Source organism: Chaetodon trifascialis, chromosome 9 (genome assembly GCF_039877785.1).
Source record: "Chaetodon trifascialis isolate fChaTrf1 chromosome 9, fChaTrf1.hap1, whole genome shotgun sequence".
NCBI classification, from domain to species: Eukaryota; Metazoa; Chordata; class Actinopteri; order Chaetodontiformes; family Chaetodontidae; genus Chaetodon; species Chaetodon trifascialis.
The window spans coordinates 11,845,681-11,864,959 of record NC_092064.1 but is presented as its reverse complement, the minus strand read 5'-3'; the positions used below and the strand labels follow the sequence as shown (position 1 = coordinate 11,864,959).

The 19,279-nt window shown below is 43.1% G+C and overlaps 1 protein-coding gene across 17 annotated transcripts in view; it reads right to left on the bottom strand.

The window, feature by feature from the left end:
- gramd1bb (GRAM domain containing 1Bb) overlaps nt 1–19,279 on the bottom strand; it is an 81,793-nt gene that overhangs the window by 39,914 nt on the left and 22,600 nt on the right. Inside the window, exons 1-2 of one of the 17 annotated variants that reach the window (XM_070969776.1) lie at nt 15,252–15,720; nt 10,705–10,748 (exon numbers count right to left, since the gene is read on the bottom strand). The exons of 13 other annotated variants lie outside the window; for them this stretch is intronic. In XM_070969776.1, the coding sequence (XP_070825877.1) occupies nt 10,705–10,748; nt 15,252–15,266 (59 nt within the window). In that variant the 5' untranslated portion in view covers nt 15,267–15,720. Of the gene's footprint in view, nt 1–137; nt 695–10,704; nt 10,749–15,251; nt 15,721–19,279 lie in introns of those variants that run through there. 3 more of the 17 variants (XM_070969780.1, XM_070969777.1, XM_070969782.1) reach the window with 3 other exon arrangements.

Below are 19,279 nucleotides of genomic sequence, written 5' to 3'. Positions count from 1 at the left end.
CCAGAAAATGGTCACAGACGCCAAATCCCTGCCTGGGTTGTGCTTTGCATACACGACAGCCTTAAAGCTATACAGAGGGAACAGGTTACACAATCAGACACACAATCAGGAGAAAACATCCATCTATTGAGCCTTACCAGGCGAGCTTGAAGCCTTTCATTAGTACAGCGAGGAGTGTCTGACATCCATAGCGTGTTGTGGGCACTGGGCTGCCCGTTCACACCGCCGCATGCTGACTGACAGCCTGCCAAAGCCTCACCTCCCATACACAGAGCAGGAGAGATGCACAGAGGGAAGAAGGGAGGAGTGGATGCAGAGGCAGATGGATGGTTGGGGACTTAAGTCTGGAAGGATGATCTTCAGCTTTGCCCACCTTTCCTTCCTTTCCTACATTCTTTCGCTTGTATCGAGGTGCCGCAGTGCTGAACAATTGTGCCAGAAATTCACACCTCCCTGGGGTTCTTCAGTTTTCCCAAAAGAGAAGGAGGTGACCTGTGCTGCAATGATCACCGCGCAAACTGCTGCATGCAGCAGAAGCAGGAGGGCTAGCGGTTGCAGATAAACGCCGACATGGCTGCTCCTTTTTAACTCTGTCTTTTCTACCGAGCTATCACACTGTCCCTCAAAGCTCCCGTTCGCTCGCTCAAACTCTCTCCGTCTCTCCCTCAGTCTCCGCTGCGGATGAAAGCTGCACTTGCTGTGCTCACAGTGAGCAGGCGCAGGATCTCTCCCCTATGCCTCCCTCCCTCCCCCCTCCCTCCTGTTCTCTCTGTCCTCTTCCCTAGATGGCTCTCTTTCTCTATTTCTCTCCAAGATAAGCCTAGCTGGCCCAGTGTGGAGGACTAGAGCAGGATTGTGGCCTCTGGCCATAACATCCGCTGTGCAATGACCCCCACCCCAACCCCCAACCTCTATGCTATGTATGAGAAGGGTATTAAATAGGGGGACCTGCTGCAATTCTTTCCTCTTGTATTGGACTCCAGCCTTGATCAGCGTCAGCAGCTAACCCAGTTAATCTCTTAATGCATTGAGTGTACTGGGGTACTCCCTGTGTTTGGAGCTGCGTGCTGCGTATGTGTTCTGCATACATAATGAATCAGATGGACATCGTGGTGACTCAGCTTGCTTAGTTGGCTGCTAAGTGCTTTATAACTGCAATAAACTGAATTTCAATCTAACCAGGGACTTTTGTTAATCGTCCTCATTCACCTAATTGACCGGCATGGCAGGCCTGTCAAGCTGTGGATTTCTGCACATGCCAAAACGGTGTGCATGGCTCTCTAATTACAGTGATACTGCATATCTCAAGAGTTAGGAGCGTGCTGTCTTTTCTTCTGCCTTTCCAAAACATAGAAAACAGGTGTTAGCATGCCCAGCTAACTGGCTTACTACCCACAGCTGAGCGTTATGTCCAAGGTAACTACATTATTCAGAGGGGTTACAGGTTCTGTTTGAAAATCACAGGACCGAACACCCACCCTGAGGGAGACAAAATGCTACTGGCAACTGCTGCAACCCCTCCAAACCCTGCTTTTTCTTTGCTCTGAGGAAGTTCATATTTCAGCATAGCTTGTGTTTACCAAACTCACTGCCTTCAGCAAACAAGTTTTTTGTATTATATCAAACCACTCAATCAGAGTTCAAAGAGTTTTAGCTTTAGAGATGCTGGCTAACCAGCTACAGTTTAGAAAGCCCCACAGCTGCAGTTGGAATTTGCCAGAGAAGCTGGCTTTTATAGAATTCTGTCATTTGCTTTAAACTGTGATTTCTCAAGATACATTATTTAAACACTTGGGCAGAAAAATCTGAATCAAAAACCTGTAATCTCATCTCAGCTGTATTTGCAATGGATTAACCTTTAAACTTTCGTAGTCCACTAACGTCCAAAGAAGTGGTTGTTTAATCTGTTCCCTTGGTCACTTCGGACCACAGGGGTCAGAGTGCAACCGACCATTCACTTCAAAAGAGCCTGTCATCAAAAACAATGGCTGACCTGACCGCAGGCACGGGGTCAGGGTGCAGAACATTCTTCCTGTTTAATCTTCTTAAAACTGCAAGTTACAAATTACACCTCATTAGGGATGGCTAATACTACGGCTAATGCAGACCCCTCTCCACCATCAGAGCTGACACACACGCTGACACACACACACACACACACACACACACACACACACACACACACACACACACACACACACACACACACACACACACACACACACACACACACTTGCATGTTCCGATGATGTACAGATTTCATTAATGTTATTTAATTGATTGATTTGATTTATCTGTCACTAATTGATTCCTGTAATTGACACTCTTGTTGTTTGATTTTATTTGTTCTGTGATGGCCGTACAGATCAAAGCACTTAGCAAAGAGCAATATAAAGTTGTTGTTATTATTGTTATTGAGCTCATCCTGCTGAGTCACTGAGCTCCATTCACTCACTCCACTTTTTTCAGATGCAGATGGTGCCAGGAGAGCGCGAGCGCAGGGCTGCCTGATAGAGAGGCAAGCAACCAAAAAAGATAATGGCGCGCAGATGATGCAGTGCACTCGGGCTCTTGGCCTGAGAGGACACGTGAAAGTGGGCCCTGCGCCAGGTTCTGGATGTGAGATCAGTAAACAGCCCTGAGCTGACCCCTACCTTTGGTGATGCATACAGTGGCACGATCTTGTGACTTTATCCGTGTTACATTAATTTTCCAGAGGCTTTTGCCCACGGCCTTAAACAGGCCAAGGAAAGTGCCTCACTTAAAAAACATTTTACCAAATTATAACAATATAGTGCACTTATGTGGTCTGATGTATTATTATGCTTCTCCTCGGTTGCTGATGCATTCATTCAGTAGCATAGATGCATGGGATTATTCCAGGCAGATGAAAACATATTCTTAATCATTACTTTGTGTCTTAATTTAGTCTATTATTCCAAAGTGTAACCTGGAAAATACAATCTAATGTCTATGTTTGTGCAGCACTGTGTGTAGCTACTGTACATTTCACTGTGTACAACACTGTGTGTTTTATTTTTTTCTTGCATATTTAGACGTGTATCTTTAGCTGAGGAGGCCTTCATGAAACAATCTATAACTAGCAATCAATAGCTGGCAGCTGCTGATTCTTAAAAGCACCTCAGTCCATATTGTGATTACTTTCATTATGAAAACCTCTCAGGGAGAAGGCGATCGTTCATCTCTGTGCCGTGAGGCAGGCGAGAGTAGTCAGGAGGACACAGTCTCTCTCTATTGTTAGCCAGCTTTGCCTCTCCCCATGGGCTCCTGAGAATGTGGCGAGACTGCAGGGGGAAAAGTGCGAAAAAGAGGCAACGATATGAGAGTGCTCTAATCCCTTCCCAGGATGAAGCAGGGAGCGCTGTGGCCTGAGCTTCAGTCAAGCAAAAGGACAGTAAGTCATCTCACACAGAGTCCATCTGGTGCCCACCTAGTCATTGCTTGCAACAATTAGACTGGTGATGGCCATGACTCCTGGGAACATCCACATCACTCTGTCATAGACAAGAAGCTCATTTTGACCCAGCTTCCTCTACTAAAGTGACTGATGCAATAAAAGAGCATGTACTGTTATTTCCATTAACGCTACTTTATAAAAAAGACCGTATCAAAGGAGCCAGAGGAGTCATTGTGACATTTTAATTACTTCTGCATCCCAAAAAACACAGGTTCAGTACCTGTGCCTTTTGTGCCTGTCAGAAAGAATTACTGGGATTTGGATGTGTCATACCTAAATGCAGAGAACTTAAAAACATGTTCTCTACATTTGCAAACACTGCAATCAGGAGGTCGTTCACCTCAGGTCTTGCTCTGTGCTGCATTTTGGTTAGTCAGATTAATCCAATCCATAAGGAACAGGACGTGGGTATGATGCAAATAATGCCACGCCTGATTGTTCAAAGGTGGATTTTATCCAACAGCACAAATATTTAGTAATATTTGAGCGTTTTGAGGCCTTTGCAGCCTTCCTTTCTTTATTTTGTGTCAGATTTCTCTCATCTTTCCTGATGTGAGCAATGGTAGCTTGACTCTTGCGAGTGCTCTGTCCAGCCTGCCGAGGAGAAGCAGCAGCAGTGTGGTGCTGAACGGACAGCTCCAGAGCTCCAGAGTCAACCGCTGACTCAGAGAAGCTCCTCTCACTGACGCCCCCTGCTGACTACACCAACATCTGCAACAGTGAAATACTTATACAAAAAGGTGTTCCCTCTGGCTTCTGGCGAAAAAACAAGGAAGAAATTAATTTACTGTCATGCTAAAGTAAATAAATTTACACTCTGATTTTCTTCATACGTGCTGTGTTAAATGTGTCGTTTAAAGCAAGGAGCATAAAAGAAATAGGTGATTCTCTGGGCTGCATTGCTTTAAAGTTTGCTTAGAGAAAAGATAAAAGAATAAAGGCCCAAGCTCAACTTTCATGGATTGAGTCATGCCCTGACAGATAGCATTCATTAGTAATAGTCTGAAAAACAGCAGTCATGTGATTTCTGCATCAGCTTCTTTTTTGGCATCCTTAAACCCTAATCTGGCCCAGAGATTTTTCATTTATTTCTAAGAATAGCATTGGCGGATAATCTGGATTAATCCCTCTACGCTGCTTTGTGGGATTGGACGCCGTGGCGAGTTTGACTCTCCCATTCTGCCTGATGGGCGTTCCTTACTCTGTAACACAGTGAGGATTAAACTGGCACTGTTTGTCTATTCATGCTGAATAAATCCCCATAGATTGATCTCTACCATCTGATCAGAGAGGGAAATGGGTTGGTTGTTTGGTTATTGCTGACCATGTTAGATAGTACAAAACTCTCAAGGCCACAGAGGGGAGACAAAGAGCACAATCTCAGCCTGAAAAGACGGGCATATACAGTATGTATGTGTGTGAAGATACACTGTTTATTGATTAAAAAAAAAAAAATGATTGTAGCACAAAGTATGATGCAAAACAGGAGCAAAAAATACATAAAATGAGATTAATTTACTTAAATCTAACTTTCATTTAGTCAAAAAGGTGGAGTAAGAGCTGCGATTACCAGGTTCTGCATGTTTTTTCATGTCTTGATTTAAGGCAGATGGAGGCGTCGAACAGACTGGAATGATTGAGCAACAGAGTAACAGGCAACAGATCAGCAAGATAAACATGGAAGCTGTAAGAACAAGGCTAAACAGGTACAAACGTGGACATCAATGCACAACAGAAACTGGCACATTAGGAGGCCAGAGTAAATTTAATATTATGCAGAAAACACAGCAGCAGCAGACGTCCCACTGAGGACAGAACAGACACGGTGCAGACAGCCAACACTGACTAAAACATAAAAGCAGCCCAGGGAGGGGCGCCATGATGACAGTGATGATGAATGACAACGTTGTTGAACCAAGTTCAACAGCACAAATGAGCAACACTGTGAGGGGATAGCCATCATGTTCAATATTAGGTCAACCCGAAAAAGTGATAAAGTGAAATACAGATGGCCTTCTGCGCGGCTGTCACGTGTGCCATGAATAAAAGAACAAAGTACCGCACGTGCTGACATTAAAGCGCTCATTTAAAAAAGCCCTCCACTTCCTGTTTCTGCTGTAGCAAGCAGGATGAAAATAGGCCGAGGTTTCTTTCTCAACAAAGCTCCAACGCACACACATACTCATAATTACTAAACAAAGCACAGCGAGAGGGAGGAGCACGGAAAGGTGGCGGAAAATAGAGCCTGGGATTATCCATATTAACCTCAACAATAGGTTTAGGCTTGAGAGAGAATAGACCTCCACTGAATTCAAATATCTGGTAATTGTTAATATTAGTCTTATTAAGACTTAAAGATTATTTAAAAACTCTCTGTCCTCCGCTGTGTTCATAATACTCTCGAGGTTATGTATAGGGATGCACTCATATGTCGATATCTGCACCAATACTTTCCCTAATAGGCGGGTTGGGTCGGTCCAGTCCACTGATATGTCTTAAAACTCCTCCTTAGTCTCTGACATTCTAAAATTCAATGATTCCACCTTCATTCAGCTGCAACAGAACACAGCACCATGACGCCAATTGATTCATTGATGAGACTTATCCTGAAACAGCACTATGCCACAACATAAATATCAACCTGTTTATGTCACCTTACGATTAGAAGAATGATCCCACTCACTCAAATGTAGTGACGTTCATTGATTAGAACGCCCCTGCATCTGTATACCCCCAGTTTAGGTGCTGCAATCAGTATCAAGAGAGAACAAGTCAGACTGGTGCATTCCTACCTTTGAGCAAATACATATGTAGTAACATAAGCAGCTGCTTTCCAAGTACAGCTGACAAACACTGAAGGCCCAACACTGAGACAATGTAGTCAAAAAATAACTGAATAGATCCATATATAATACTATTAGTTCAAAAATCAAAAATGATTCATTACATAGAATGTATTTAACTCTATCTTTTACTAGCTGGTTTTACTTTTCAACTATTTCATTTTGCTATTTAAAGGACCAGTGTGGAAGATTTAGAGGGCAGAATATGACAGAAATGCAAAATAATATTAATAATTCTGTTTTTATGAGTGTGTAATCACCTGAAAATGAGAGTCAATGTGTTTTCTTCACCTTAGAATGAGCTCGTTATAGCTACAGTGGGAGCAGGTCCAGACAAATTGGGCTGAGGCGACAAGTATTCACTTGGTTGCAATCCAGTGTCACCAAATCCTACACGCTGGTCCTTTAAACTAGCTCAACTGAAAAGCAGTGTTGAACATCCATCCATCCATCCATCCATCCATCCATCCATCCATCCATCCATCCATCCATCCATCCATCCATCCATCCATCCATCCATTTTATCCCTTTCGGGGTCGCGGGGGGGCCGGAGCCTATCTCGGTCGTCAGCGGGCGGGAGGTGGGGTACACCCTGGGCCGGTCGCCAGCCGATCGCAGGGCACATACACACAACCATTCACACTCACACTCACACCTAGGGGCAATTTAGAGTCACCCATTAACCTAATGAGCATGTTTTTGGTCTGTGGGAGGAGGCCGGAGTGCCCGGAGAAAACCCACGCATGCACGGGAAGAACATGCAAACTTCACACAGAAAGGCCCGACCCGGGAATCGAACCGGCGACCTTCTTGCTGTGAGGCACGCGCACTACCTGTTATCAGTTAGCTGTTACCTATTATTAAATTAGTTACAATTACTTCTCTCAAATGTCAATGAACTACTTTACCAATGGCCGCATAAAATGATTAGTTACTTTGGAAAGTCACTTTACTTTTAAATGTCTGCTTCACTTGTCTTGCTAATACACCACAGCTTCAGCATTTTAGTGTCAAATATGAAAATCGGCAAATTTGATCTGCCATTCACCCCATTATTACTGGGTACGATGACAGATAGACTGTTTGTCTGCTGTCCTCCGCCATTTGTAAAAGTAATCAATTATGTAAAAATAGTGGAATTACAACTTATTACTTTGTACTGCATCGACTCCCAGCTGACTGTAGCTAACATTCGTCATAACTAGCCTGTGCATGCCATGTTAATCATCCACACATGGCCACTGCATCACCGCACAAAATCAGCATTTTAGTCGACAAGCTTATGCTAACAAATGGAGTGTGTGGCTTTAAGTTAACAACAGACTGTTAATGGAGTGTATTATAAAAGGGATATTTAAAGGGAGAAGTGTTTTCTGGACTCCATGAATAATTACTGCTTCAGCGGCGTTACAGAACCATAGAAATATATGATTTTACACTCACCATGTTTATGATGCCATTTACTGTGTTTGTGTTATCAGTGAGTGAAAGACACATTCAGATTCATGAAAAGTGATTATCAGTATTAACAAACGGATCATCAGAGCAGCATATCTCTATGGGCTACCTGCGAAAAGGCACGAGAGGTCTGTGTGTGCATCTCCAGCCCACACTGGAGCTGGCGCTATTATGCAGTACATCAATGACTCATCACATCCATGACCCTGAGCTCCTCCAATACACAGCCGCTGTGCTCAGGAAAATGATGTCACGACACAGAGAGATCAGGTTCAGCTGATCGCTCCAGATCTAGTCCACATCCAGATATGTATGGTATACGGTTTAGCTGCGGCTGGATCACTGCACTGCTGACACTGCTGTCTAGGGACAGAAATGTGAAAGTCGGCTGAAGGAAGCTGTTAAACCACATGATGGAATAAAAAATTTTAAAACAGATTTATAGCTGAGTGGCAAAAACCGGCATCAGCCCTCTGAACACCGAGCTGGAGGCTGCAGTTTGCATTTTTTTCTCATCCTTTGATCATTTGGTTTCAATGCCAAAAACCTTTCCAATATCATCGACACCTTTTTCCACATTGTTCCCAATTACATAACTACACAACGCCAGCTCAGTCGTCACACAATTATGAAATCGCTCCACATGCCTACATCGTCAGCGAGCGTGAGATACTGTGGTGTGGAAGTCAGTGTGGTCACATGTGCCATCGCTGAGGGCTTGTTCACTGTTGGTAACACTCAAACACAAACCTCAGAGAGTGGAAGAATAACCCGTCTGTGCTCTCATGCTCTGGCCTCAGAGGAACCTTTTGTCTAACCTTTATTTAAACGGGAAAGTTGATTAAAAGCACAGCTGCAGCATGGAAGACGCGCCTAAATTAAGTCCATGGACAGTTTGTCTTGGTATTTAAGTGGCACTGACACTCACTTGCTCTGAAGCAAAGGCTTGAAGGTAGAGTGAGGAAAGCTATTTTTACATGAAAGGACTGGAGCGGTGATGGGATAAGGGATTGGGTGGAGGGATATTGACTGACCCTCCCAGACAATCCTTCCATCTCGTCAGTCAGGGCTGTTGCCGGAGAGACGACCCTGCCATTATCGAAGCTGGGAGCCGTCCCAGCCAGCCTGTGGCTTCAGGGCCACATGCGGACCTTGCTCTTTTCAGTCAGATATACAGATGTAAACAGGGAAAACACACTGCTAAACCCCAACAAGAACACACACAAACACACTTTACATTTGCTTTCCACTGGTTGCTATGCCATTATCACCCACAAGGCCTTCAAGGACGGCACTTGAGCTATTTTGAGCTCCACAATGATGCACGTCACTCACGGCGACGAAGCCACAATCACTCGGCAAGGCCTCAAGACTTTCAAACACCTCAACTTTGCGCTGATGAAATCTGCAAAGCTAATTTCATGAATCATGACGAAAACCCACTGGTTTGTCGACATCAAGCCTATGCAGAGGATGAAAACCTGAAACCAGGAAGACTGTTCTCCAATGTGACGACAACAGACCTCAGCTGTCTTACATGATTCCTTATGTCGCCCAGCAGATACTATTCAAGTTAATGACACTGACGCTGCTAATTTAATCCCAGCCTTTAACACTGAAATCACTTTAAACACTGGCCTCTTACCGTCCAGCTATAATAAACTTCATGTGAATAATCCAAGTTAAATTGCATGCTTCCTTAATCACCTTCCCCAGCCAACAAGCTGCATGTGTATGTAACATCACCCCTCCCCATGATTTATTTCTCAAATTTGTTTTCTACTCATACATCACCAATACACAAATGATCACAAGTGACACAGTGGTGTCTAGAATGCTGAAGTACTGTCAATGAAATGTAATATGTCTCTCATCTGTATTTAACATTAGGGTGTAACATACAAAACACTGAAATCAAACATGTGAGGGGGCTTTCTATTAATATATTTGATAGTGAATTCCATTTCACAAAATGCATCTTTAAGCAAAAAAAGATATCTTAAAAACATCTTCAGTGCTTAAAGGGGTACTCTGTGATTTAATATTGTACTTCCAGGTGGAAGTTGGAGGACTCACTAGAGAAGGACTGAAACATAAATGATCAAAATCAATGCAGCAGAAGCAGAGATATCCTGACTTTAATCCCGAGTATATGTCAAGAGTGTCCATGTCTTTCAAACTCCAAAACTGATAATTATGTTGTCTCTGGGATGATCATTGCAACATCTTGGTGTTTATTTTCTCAGAAATGACAAAGTTGCTCTGGAGGCACAGAAGACTTCATACAACTGTTTTCATTGGCTGAGAAAACTCATCTCGACGAGTAATCTGATGCTGTAAGATCAGTGTGTGCCCATCATCTGTTAACGTTTTGACCTCATGTCTCAGCCGAGAGTTTCACCAGGTCCTCTCCAGTCCTCGCAGCAAGGCCTTGAGGAGTTATCTTTTACGCTACAGATGGGCCACACTGGACCCAAAATGAAGATCGTGTCCCCACCTCTAACCCTGCGACGCTCCTGCAGAGGACAATGCTGACAGCGTTTCAGTGAATGATGGTGCAGCAGTTTTATTCCCGGATCTCACACACTGTGAAATCTGAGGACTGGAAGAAGTGGACAGGAACTTGATGCACTTGTGGGATTTATATTCATACAGTGTGTCGTACTGGAACAGCCTCCTCTTCAGGTGTGTGTGAGTACGGCATTCTCAGATGCGATGAATCACTTCCAGGCTCTTTAGCACCATTGATGACTATGACACATACGTTTATTAAAAAAAAAACGGGGGGGTATATGTAGAGGATGAAGAATACTATAATGTGCCACAACCTTTTATACATCTTTTCTTGAACGTCATGAAGCACTAAGCTGCCATATAATGTCACTGCCCATGTGTGGAGTGTCTTTTGCTTGAGTTATAGCCTACCTTTGAGGTTTCCATATCAGTTTCTTCCACTTCTTTTGCTTGGCCTATCAGTGAAGGTAGAGAAGAGTGAATGACAGTTTGTGGTAGGTTATCTTCTTTACTTTTCATGATATGATCACCCTGATGGCTGATGATGCTTACTAAAATGCACAAGTATCGATGCCTCATTTCTGGAGCCCTCAGACTAAAAAAACCAAGATGCAAAACAATCCTAATGGGTTGTACTTTTTGTTAGAATCTGTTATCTCGGGTCTTCTTTTATATGCTTCCTGTAGTTGCTTCAGATGACCTTTTCACTGGTAAGAAAGTAGCGGACCAAGAACCGCACTTTCAGTCATTTGGTGAGCTCTTGTCCTGATGTGGCCGTAAATATGCTCTGACTTCTTATTTCAATCTGGGTGATTTAAAACAAAGGATAATTGCTTGAGGCTAGCATTTCACACAAAATTACATGTGCATTTGTGTGTGTGTATGTGTGTGTGTGTGTGTGTGTGTGAAGCAATGGGTAATTGGATTTGCAGAGTGCCGTCCTTTCACTCCAGTCACTGCTGCCGCCAGTGACTCAATACAAAGCGCCCACATGTACCATGAATCACTGTGATCAGAGGCCCTCAACCACTCCTCCATCTATTCAATCAATTCATTTTTGCCGTGGCACCTGATAATACATTTGCCTCTCCAGTCAGAGCAATTTATTCCCACTCCTTTACCCCTGACTGAGCTTCCCAGCACCTACTGAGAAGTTTCTTTCGGCTGTGCGGCACCTTCTCCAGATCTCATGTCTGTCAGTGAGGTAATCAGGCATAACATTTTCTTACTGAGATAAAATTGATTAAATGAGGAATTTTCTGTTGGGATTAAACACAAAAGCAAGAACACTTTAGCCGATGGTGCGTTGCAGATTGACACAAAATGTTTCCAATGCTTCAATATTCAGTCAAGACTATGGAGGAGCTGAGAGTGACCCTTGGCGCTTTGTTCTTTTGTAAACGTAGGATACAGAGAAAGAGAGGAAGCCCTAAGTAAGAATAATTCATGGCCCCTTTGGATCAGCTAGAGGGGAAATCAATCATGGCTGCTACTGAGCAAGGCAATTCAGAGGAGACAGATTGCATCGCTTGATTTATGAAACCTGAAAAACAGACTTTCCATTAAAGACGAAATATGTTTAAGAAAGGCAGTTTGACTGTTGAAGTCTTTGGAATTTAGTGTAAATCTCCAACAGCTCTGCATTGCTAAACCCCTGGATGGACCTGCAGCGTTCAGCATAGTACAACTGTATTATAAATTTTTGCACGACAGATGGATCTCCACCTACAACATATTTTAGTTTTCTCCCCGTGGATACGCGTCTGGATAAGACTGCTTATTTGCAGAAAAAGGTGCATTAAATGTTGCCCTGCTGGGGCGGAGATACAGGTATACAGCGGGATCAGTGGGATTGATTTGCTGATGAACATATGCGACTTATACTGTGAGTCACCAGAGGCCCTGTGATTAGTCACCGGTGAAGGCCTGCTGACAGACACATGGCCCACTCAGATACAGTAGATACAGAGGGGGCTGTAAGGGGATGTGAAAAACCTGGATGTACATTATGGCTGGCTCTAGTCTGCTCCACAGTATCTGTCTCCTCATCCTTGCCTACATACTGTAAGTGCCCCAATTTACTACTTTGAGCAGTGCAATGGATTGAACGAGCCCTGGTTTCATTATCTTGCAGAACTGAAACCCCCTCTGCAACCAATATTCCATTAATAGGACAGTACATTAAGTGGGCTCTGGACAAAGGCAGGTCTAAATTTAGTTTAGTTCATACCATTAAACGGCATATGTGCATGGCATATCTCCTTGTGTAACTCTGCAGCGAGGCAGACGTCCACACAGCATGAAAACAAGACCTTTCACCAAAGCCGTAAGTGGGTGTGCCAGTGACAGACACATTTTCTACAGACAGGAGTGCTTAATGAATCACCTTCAGTGAGACGTGTCAACAGCTGGCCCCAAATACAGGCCGTGATATGATAACAACTCAGGCATAGATTGGTGGAAATCTTAAAAATAGCTTTGTTTGTTTCGTTTGCGGAAGCTTGATTTTATTGTGAATGAGCGAGAATGCACCCTTTTGAAATTCTTCCAATCAATCCATCCAAAAATTGGAGTCTACAGATAAGGAGCCATATGTCCTGCTTTGAGGTTTATTTCAGAAATTCAGTGGGTGCTGTACCAACTTGGTCCCTTCTTAATAATGTTTAATCATCTAAACACTGGCCTAAATTTACAATAACTGCAGCTGATATTACATTTTTAAGCATGTCAAAGTGCACAACATTTAAACATGCATTGGTGAATTTGCATATTTTCGTTTGTTTTACTCATGAAGCTCACATTTTAGGGCCATAAAATGAAAATCCACAGAGTGTGTGTTTTAATTTGAACTCAGTGGTTAAATGGACAGCGGAGGATTAAAGTTCATTGTCTGACCCGATTCGGCTTTTGTGCGGCCGACCTCACTGATGTTTTGCATGAAAGCTGAGAGCAGGAGAGCAGAGCACACCTGGTGCGAGTCATGCAAAGACTGGTCACAGTATTCTTAAACAAGATGCATTTGAGGGATTTTTAGCTTGAGCATGCTGGTGGGGTGCTGTTAACTGTGATGGGTGCAGGGGTTTAAAAAAAAAGAAAAAAAAAAATCCTGATCTGAAAACAACAATTTGAAGAAGAGGTGGGCTATTTGGGAAAAAAAACAAAAAAACAATAATGCTTATAAGTTTTAGCATTCTGCAGATATTAAGTAGGCAGTAAGTATAATATAGTTGATGCAATTAGTAGCAGCTAATTCACTGCTTGGTATCATAGCTTTGCTCCAACTTGTTTTTCATTTTTAATTACTTTTAGAACAGGAAGGTATGAGCACATGAGAAACGACAACATACTCAATACCAACACTTTTCAAAGAGCATGATAATATTAATATCCTTGCATCTAATGTCATAAAGAGCACCTCTTCTTTGCATTTTTGTCTATGGCCAAAGGGTTGTGTGCTCTCCAGTGTTTAACTCCACTCTGTCAACACTCCTAATAATTTGAATAAACTGTGCAGCCGGAGGTTTGCTGGCAGAGAAATAGAGAAATGCTCCAATAAAAATCAATAATCAATATTTGATGGATTTAGAGAACTGCAATAGTAAAGAAAAAAATGATACAAATGACTATTTGTAGATGTGGAGCAGCGAGCCTGTTTTCTAAAAGAAATCGGAGGCTTTAATCCCCTTTTTTCCCACTAAAGCAAATGAAATGAGCCATTTTTTTTGTCTCATAATAGATGAATAATAATAAAGAATCAAAGTGTGCTTTAGCTACTAGCACTTCTTTCACACTTTAATGGCTATCACTCATGATTTGTGAGGAGTTATGTGAGGGTAACACAGTAATACCTGCCAGGAGTATTTATCACAGAGCGGTAATCTAAAGCAGTGCTAGGACTGCCCCGTATCCCCATCGACAGCCACAGTAAATCTACCCAAATTGCCCTTAATGGACCTGGGGAGCAGAGATCACGGTGGGGATTTAGGACGCCCAGAGGCCAGCTGGAAAATCCCTTCCACTCAAATGTGTGTGTGCATGTGTGTGTGAGATATATTGCAGAAATACTGACAAAGATGTGATTTACTCCACCACACCCTGCATTCATCAGGTTAAGGTAAACGCATGTTAATCATTTTGACACGTTTCTCCTATTTGAATGAAATGCAGACTAAAGCGAAAGCTGATGAACAGTCATTCTAACACTGAAAACACTAATATAAGGCCTGCCCCACCCACGGGAATAAACACATGGAATAGTTAACGCAGTCACAGAGTTACAGCTTTATTCACTGACAGCTCTCTGTGATGCACTCAATGTACAAATGAGCTAAACATGTCACTTTACATTATTCCTACGCTGTAAAAGGCACGTTTAAACCTTTCAATGCTACATTTCACGAGCAAGCCATTTGGCATTTGGAAGTCTGCTGTGGACAGAGAGAAAGCAGATGCATTTTTCTCAGCAAAGGTCAAACAGAAAAGGGTACAGCTGCAGAACAATACCAGGGTCGTCTAGGCTGTGTGATTTAGTCAGTGGAAACTACATTAGCACTTAGTTCAGTAGATAATCAAAGGGCGACTATCAGACAGCCAGAGGACCAATTCTGGATTACACAGTATATAATGGATTGGAGAAGTAGTGGGTATCACAATATATGTGAAAATAACAAGGGTGGGGTCTCTTTTAGACTACAGTGCAATTCAGTGTTAGATATGGAGAAACATGTCAGTTCACATTTAACACTCATGTGTGAATCTTTGGAACTTGTCTCGCATCCTGAGGAAAAGTTTACAAATGCTCACATACCAAAGCTACACTCTTCTCAAACATAAAAGGCTATTCATGGCATACATTCACTTCCATCTTAATCTGCTATGCATGTCAGGTGACCGAACTGCAGACTGCACAATGAGAAAGTACCAGAGCTAACAGAAAGGTAACAGAAATCAGACCTGACCTTATGTTTGTGCATGGTGAACAGGAAGACACCATCCTGGCCTCTCTCCTGGCTCTCATGGCCTCTCTTCAATCACTGTCTCCTTGTCAGATTGTTACTTGTCCAGCGTGCTTTGTCATCATCGCCAAGCCTCATAAAATCCCTCTTGTCCTCCCCTCTTACACAGCACATCCAAAATCAGTCAGAGGGAAAATAACGTCACCGGCTCAGAAACTGAAAGTTGCAGAGAGAAGTGATACAGACGACGCTTCTGTATTTCCAAGCTGCAGGCTGCAGAGACTGACTAGAAGCCACTATCCTGATATAAATATATCTAAACCAGTGTTCTCTTCCTTTGCTTGCATCACCTCACATCTGCTTCGCTGAGCCATGGATGAGCAGTTGTACGAGGGAGGACGGGTCAAGGATGCGAGCGCTCTGATTGGCTGGCTGGCCATGGTGTGTGTGTGGGGGAAGGTCCCTCTGGTAGGCTCCCTGGGAACGGCTATGCTCGATAAGAGTGGTCCTCTACCTCTTTTCCTCCTCTCCCTGCTTTATCAGCCTCCGTCCCCCTCCCCTCCCCTGCTCTCCCTCTCTGTCTATCCTCCTCTTGTGACTTCACAGTGTCTGTGTGAGGAGCAAAATCAGCGATACGGCGCACGCACACACACACACACACACACACACACACACACACACACACACACACACACACACACACACACACACACACACACACACACACGCGCGTATGGAGAAGGGATAGCAACTATATCATGTATTCATAGCGGCTTGCAGACATAACCATCCCGGTGAAGCACATGACCCAAACCCACCCCCCACTAAAAAGAACAAAGAAAACACACATACATGATTGTCATTATCATCATCATCATCATCATCATCATCATCATCATCATCATCATCATCATCATCATCATCATCATCATCACCACCGTGTGGACATACTGATATGATCTGGAGTGCAGTTGGAGCTGGACTCGTGTGTAACTACAGGAATCATGAGGGAAGACTGTCGAGAAGGATCAGATAGCACTAACAATCAGACAAGATTAGACAGAAAACTACAGTTATTGTCTGCCAACCAGTCAAATCAAGAGTAGAGGTCACAGTGACCTTGACCTCAGACCAACAGAAATCAAGTGAACGTTTGGGCCAAAATTCTAGAAATTCCCTCAAGGTGTTCCTGGGATGTACGTACATACAGAGAACATAATGCCTCTGGTCACGTGGTGTTGCCGGTGTGGAGGCTGCACATGTGCCCATGTAAGGCTAATGAAGGGAAACTGTAGCCTCATCATCATGTGGACATCATTGGATAATAATTTCAAGTCTCTCACAATCTTGGGTGATCTCCTTTACTCGTCTGAAAGTCATCGGGAATGAGAAACTGGGCACTCGCCTTCTTTGCGAGTATCACATTCTCAGGATGCCGTATCCTTGCTTTTCTGAGGCTGCCGCACAAAGTAAAGAGTGAGATCAGATTATGCTGACCTCCATCACTGGAAGCTAATGTCTCAAAACCTCAGACGGTGATCGATAATCCAGCATTTGAGACGGCGGAAGAGCAATGCGGACATTAGAACGGAGACAGAGAAGGCAGAGTACAATACAGCTCTGCTTAAGAGAATCTGAGCTGCAGGACTCCGGGATAATCATAGTCATTATCAGCCGCAGAATACATCAGAGCTGCTTTCTGCTTGTAGACACACAAGCCGTGTTTCCGTCTAACTGTCAAGCTGAGTGTGAAGCAAACTTTCGAAATGTCATAAAAAGAGAGAGAGAGAAACAAGAAAATGTATGAGCTGGTTTGGAGTGAATAAACTGGGCCACACAAAGAGTTTTGTTGCCAGATGTTGGTGGTATGGGCTACGTCACACATGGCTTTAAAAGAAGTGGAGATCAGGAACCGGAAACAAAAGAAAGGGTGTTTTCATCTCCTGTTGAGTGTAACCACAGGCAAAAATCATCAACCTTATCCAATGAGATACTTCAAAATGCACATTTAAATATGTTGATGGAAACACGTTTACTGTCAACAACTGACTCCTCTTTCAAAACTGCAAACTACAGAGTTTTCCGATGCACTTGCATCCTGCCCACTTAATCCAGCAGAAGGCATTTTGCATGAATTATTTACAGTTGGTCTTATCCAAACTATCGATCTAGTGAAGTTTGTGCGACTCGTGTGCACTTAGGACCTGCAGTCGGGCTACAAGGGATACAGAAACCAAACCCTGTATCAGAGTACTGGAGTCCAGGCAAGACAGGAATAATCAAACACTACGTGGATCCAGGAGACACAGTGTATTCGTGTATTATTGATTTGGTAACACGAGACAGAGGTCATAGGGGATAATACACAGATCTTTAAAGGTCATTATCATTTTCTGAACTCTGCACTACAGTTACAGATGGTTTTGTTCTGATGGTGTCACAGACTGTCAGAGATGGATCTGCACAGCCACCATATGACAAACTTTTCTAAAATACAGGAGATATGGATGATCATTATTGTGTCACTGTAGGAGGCTGACTTCAGTTCCACAGTCATGCATTTATGCTGCTGATTTCAATCAAAAGAGCTTTGCTCACTGTTGGAAAAGGAGCCTCAGCTGAGTATAAATCGCCAACAGTTTAATTTGCAATTTTTACTTTACAGGTGATTGATACTGTGTCAGCTAACCCTTTGAATCAGGTTCTCTTGTGAGGAGATATTAACCCTGAATCATTGATTTTCTCTGATTTTCTCTCACTACACTTTCCAAATGAAGCCTTATTTTAAAGTAAGGCAGATGGGGTGCAGTGTTGGAAAATTCACTCTGCAGTCACTTTCGGTGCCAGAGCAGCATAAAACTAGAATTTAGCCATACGTTTTCTGACGTGTTAGTTAGCAAGCCAAAAATCCTCATTTCGAAACTGCTTAAGTTGTCTCAGTGCACATTCTCAGTATATGTAAACTAGAGACTTTAAAGTTCCACATCACATTTGTGTTTACTTACATACTGAACCACGGTGTGCTTGCACACGAGTTGTGATGTCACTGAATCATGCTTGTAAGGTGCAAGTTTTAAACGTGGATGAAGGCGAGAAACTTTCACCCTTTAGCTGATGAGTGTGAAACAGCCATCTGGTGTCAAACACACACACACACACACACACACACACACACACACACACACACACACACACACACACACACACACACACACACACACATCATTCTGCACAGTGAAGCTCAAACATCCAACTGAAGTAGCAAATGACGACAAAGTGCTGACAATACCCTCAATACCCCAAATCCAAAAGAAACATGACTGCGTCTACTGGCTGACATTAGAAAATTGACTCACTGCTATGAAAGTCTTTTTCAAACTGAACACTGTAAAAGTCACATATTTGATGTGACTTTCAGTCAATCTGGCCTCTTCATTCAGAAGCACTTTAGCAAAAGATTGAAACAACTGGATTTTAAACAGTGAATGTCCATGAGTGCTGCAGAGAGACTAAACAAACTGCATTCAATAAACCATCTTTTGATTGTGTGTTGGACCAGAGAGACAACTAGTGGTTTAAACCTGGCCTGCTAGTCGCACAACTCGCATGACTGACCACTCAAAGCATACCAAACCATACACACACGCACATACCAGGGTGCATGCACACAAATACACCAGAACAACAGTGTCCACTCAGCTCTGAAAAGGCACCAGTCAAACACCACATCTCCTGACTGATCACTGCACGCAACAACACGTACACATACCCATGCACACACACACACACTTACAAGCACACACCCTCTAAAAAGCAAAGGGCATTCATAGAAAACTGCAAATATTACATTGGATAAATATTATCTATCTATCCAAAGCCAAAATTAATCTTAAATAATGCACAATATGTAGTCAGTGTTACTACCAGACATCATCTGGGAAAATTCTACTACGCCACTCATGCACACATACAGCAAAAACATGCAAACCCACACAGACTAAATGTAGATATCATAAAGGAAACGATGCAAA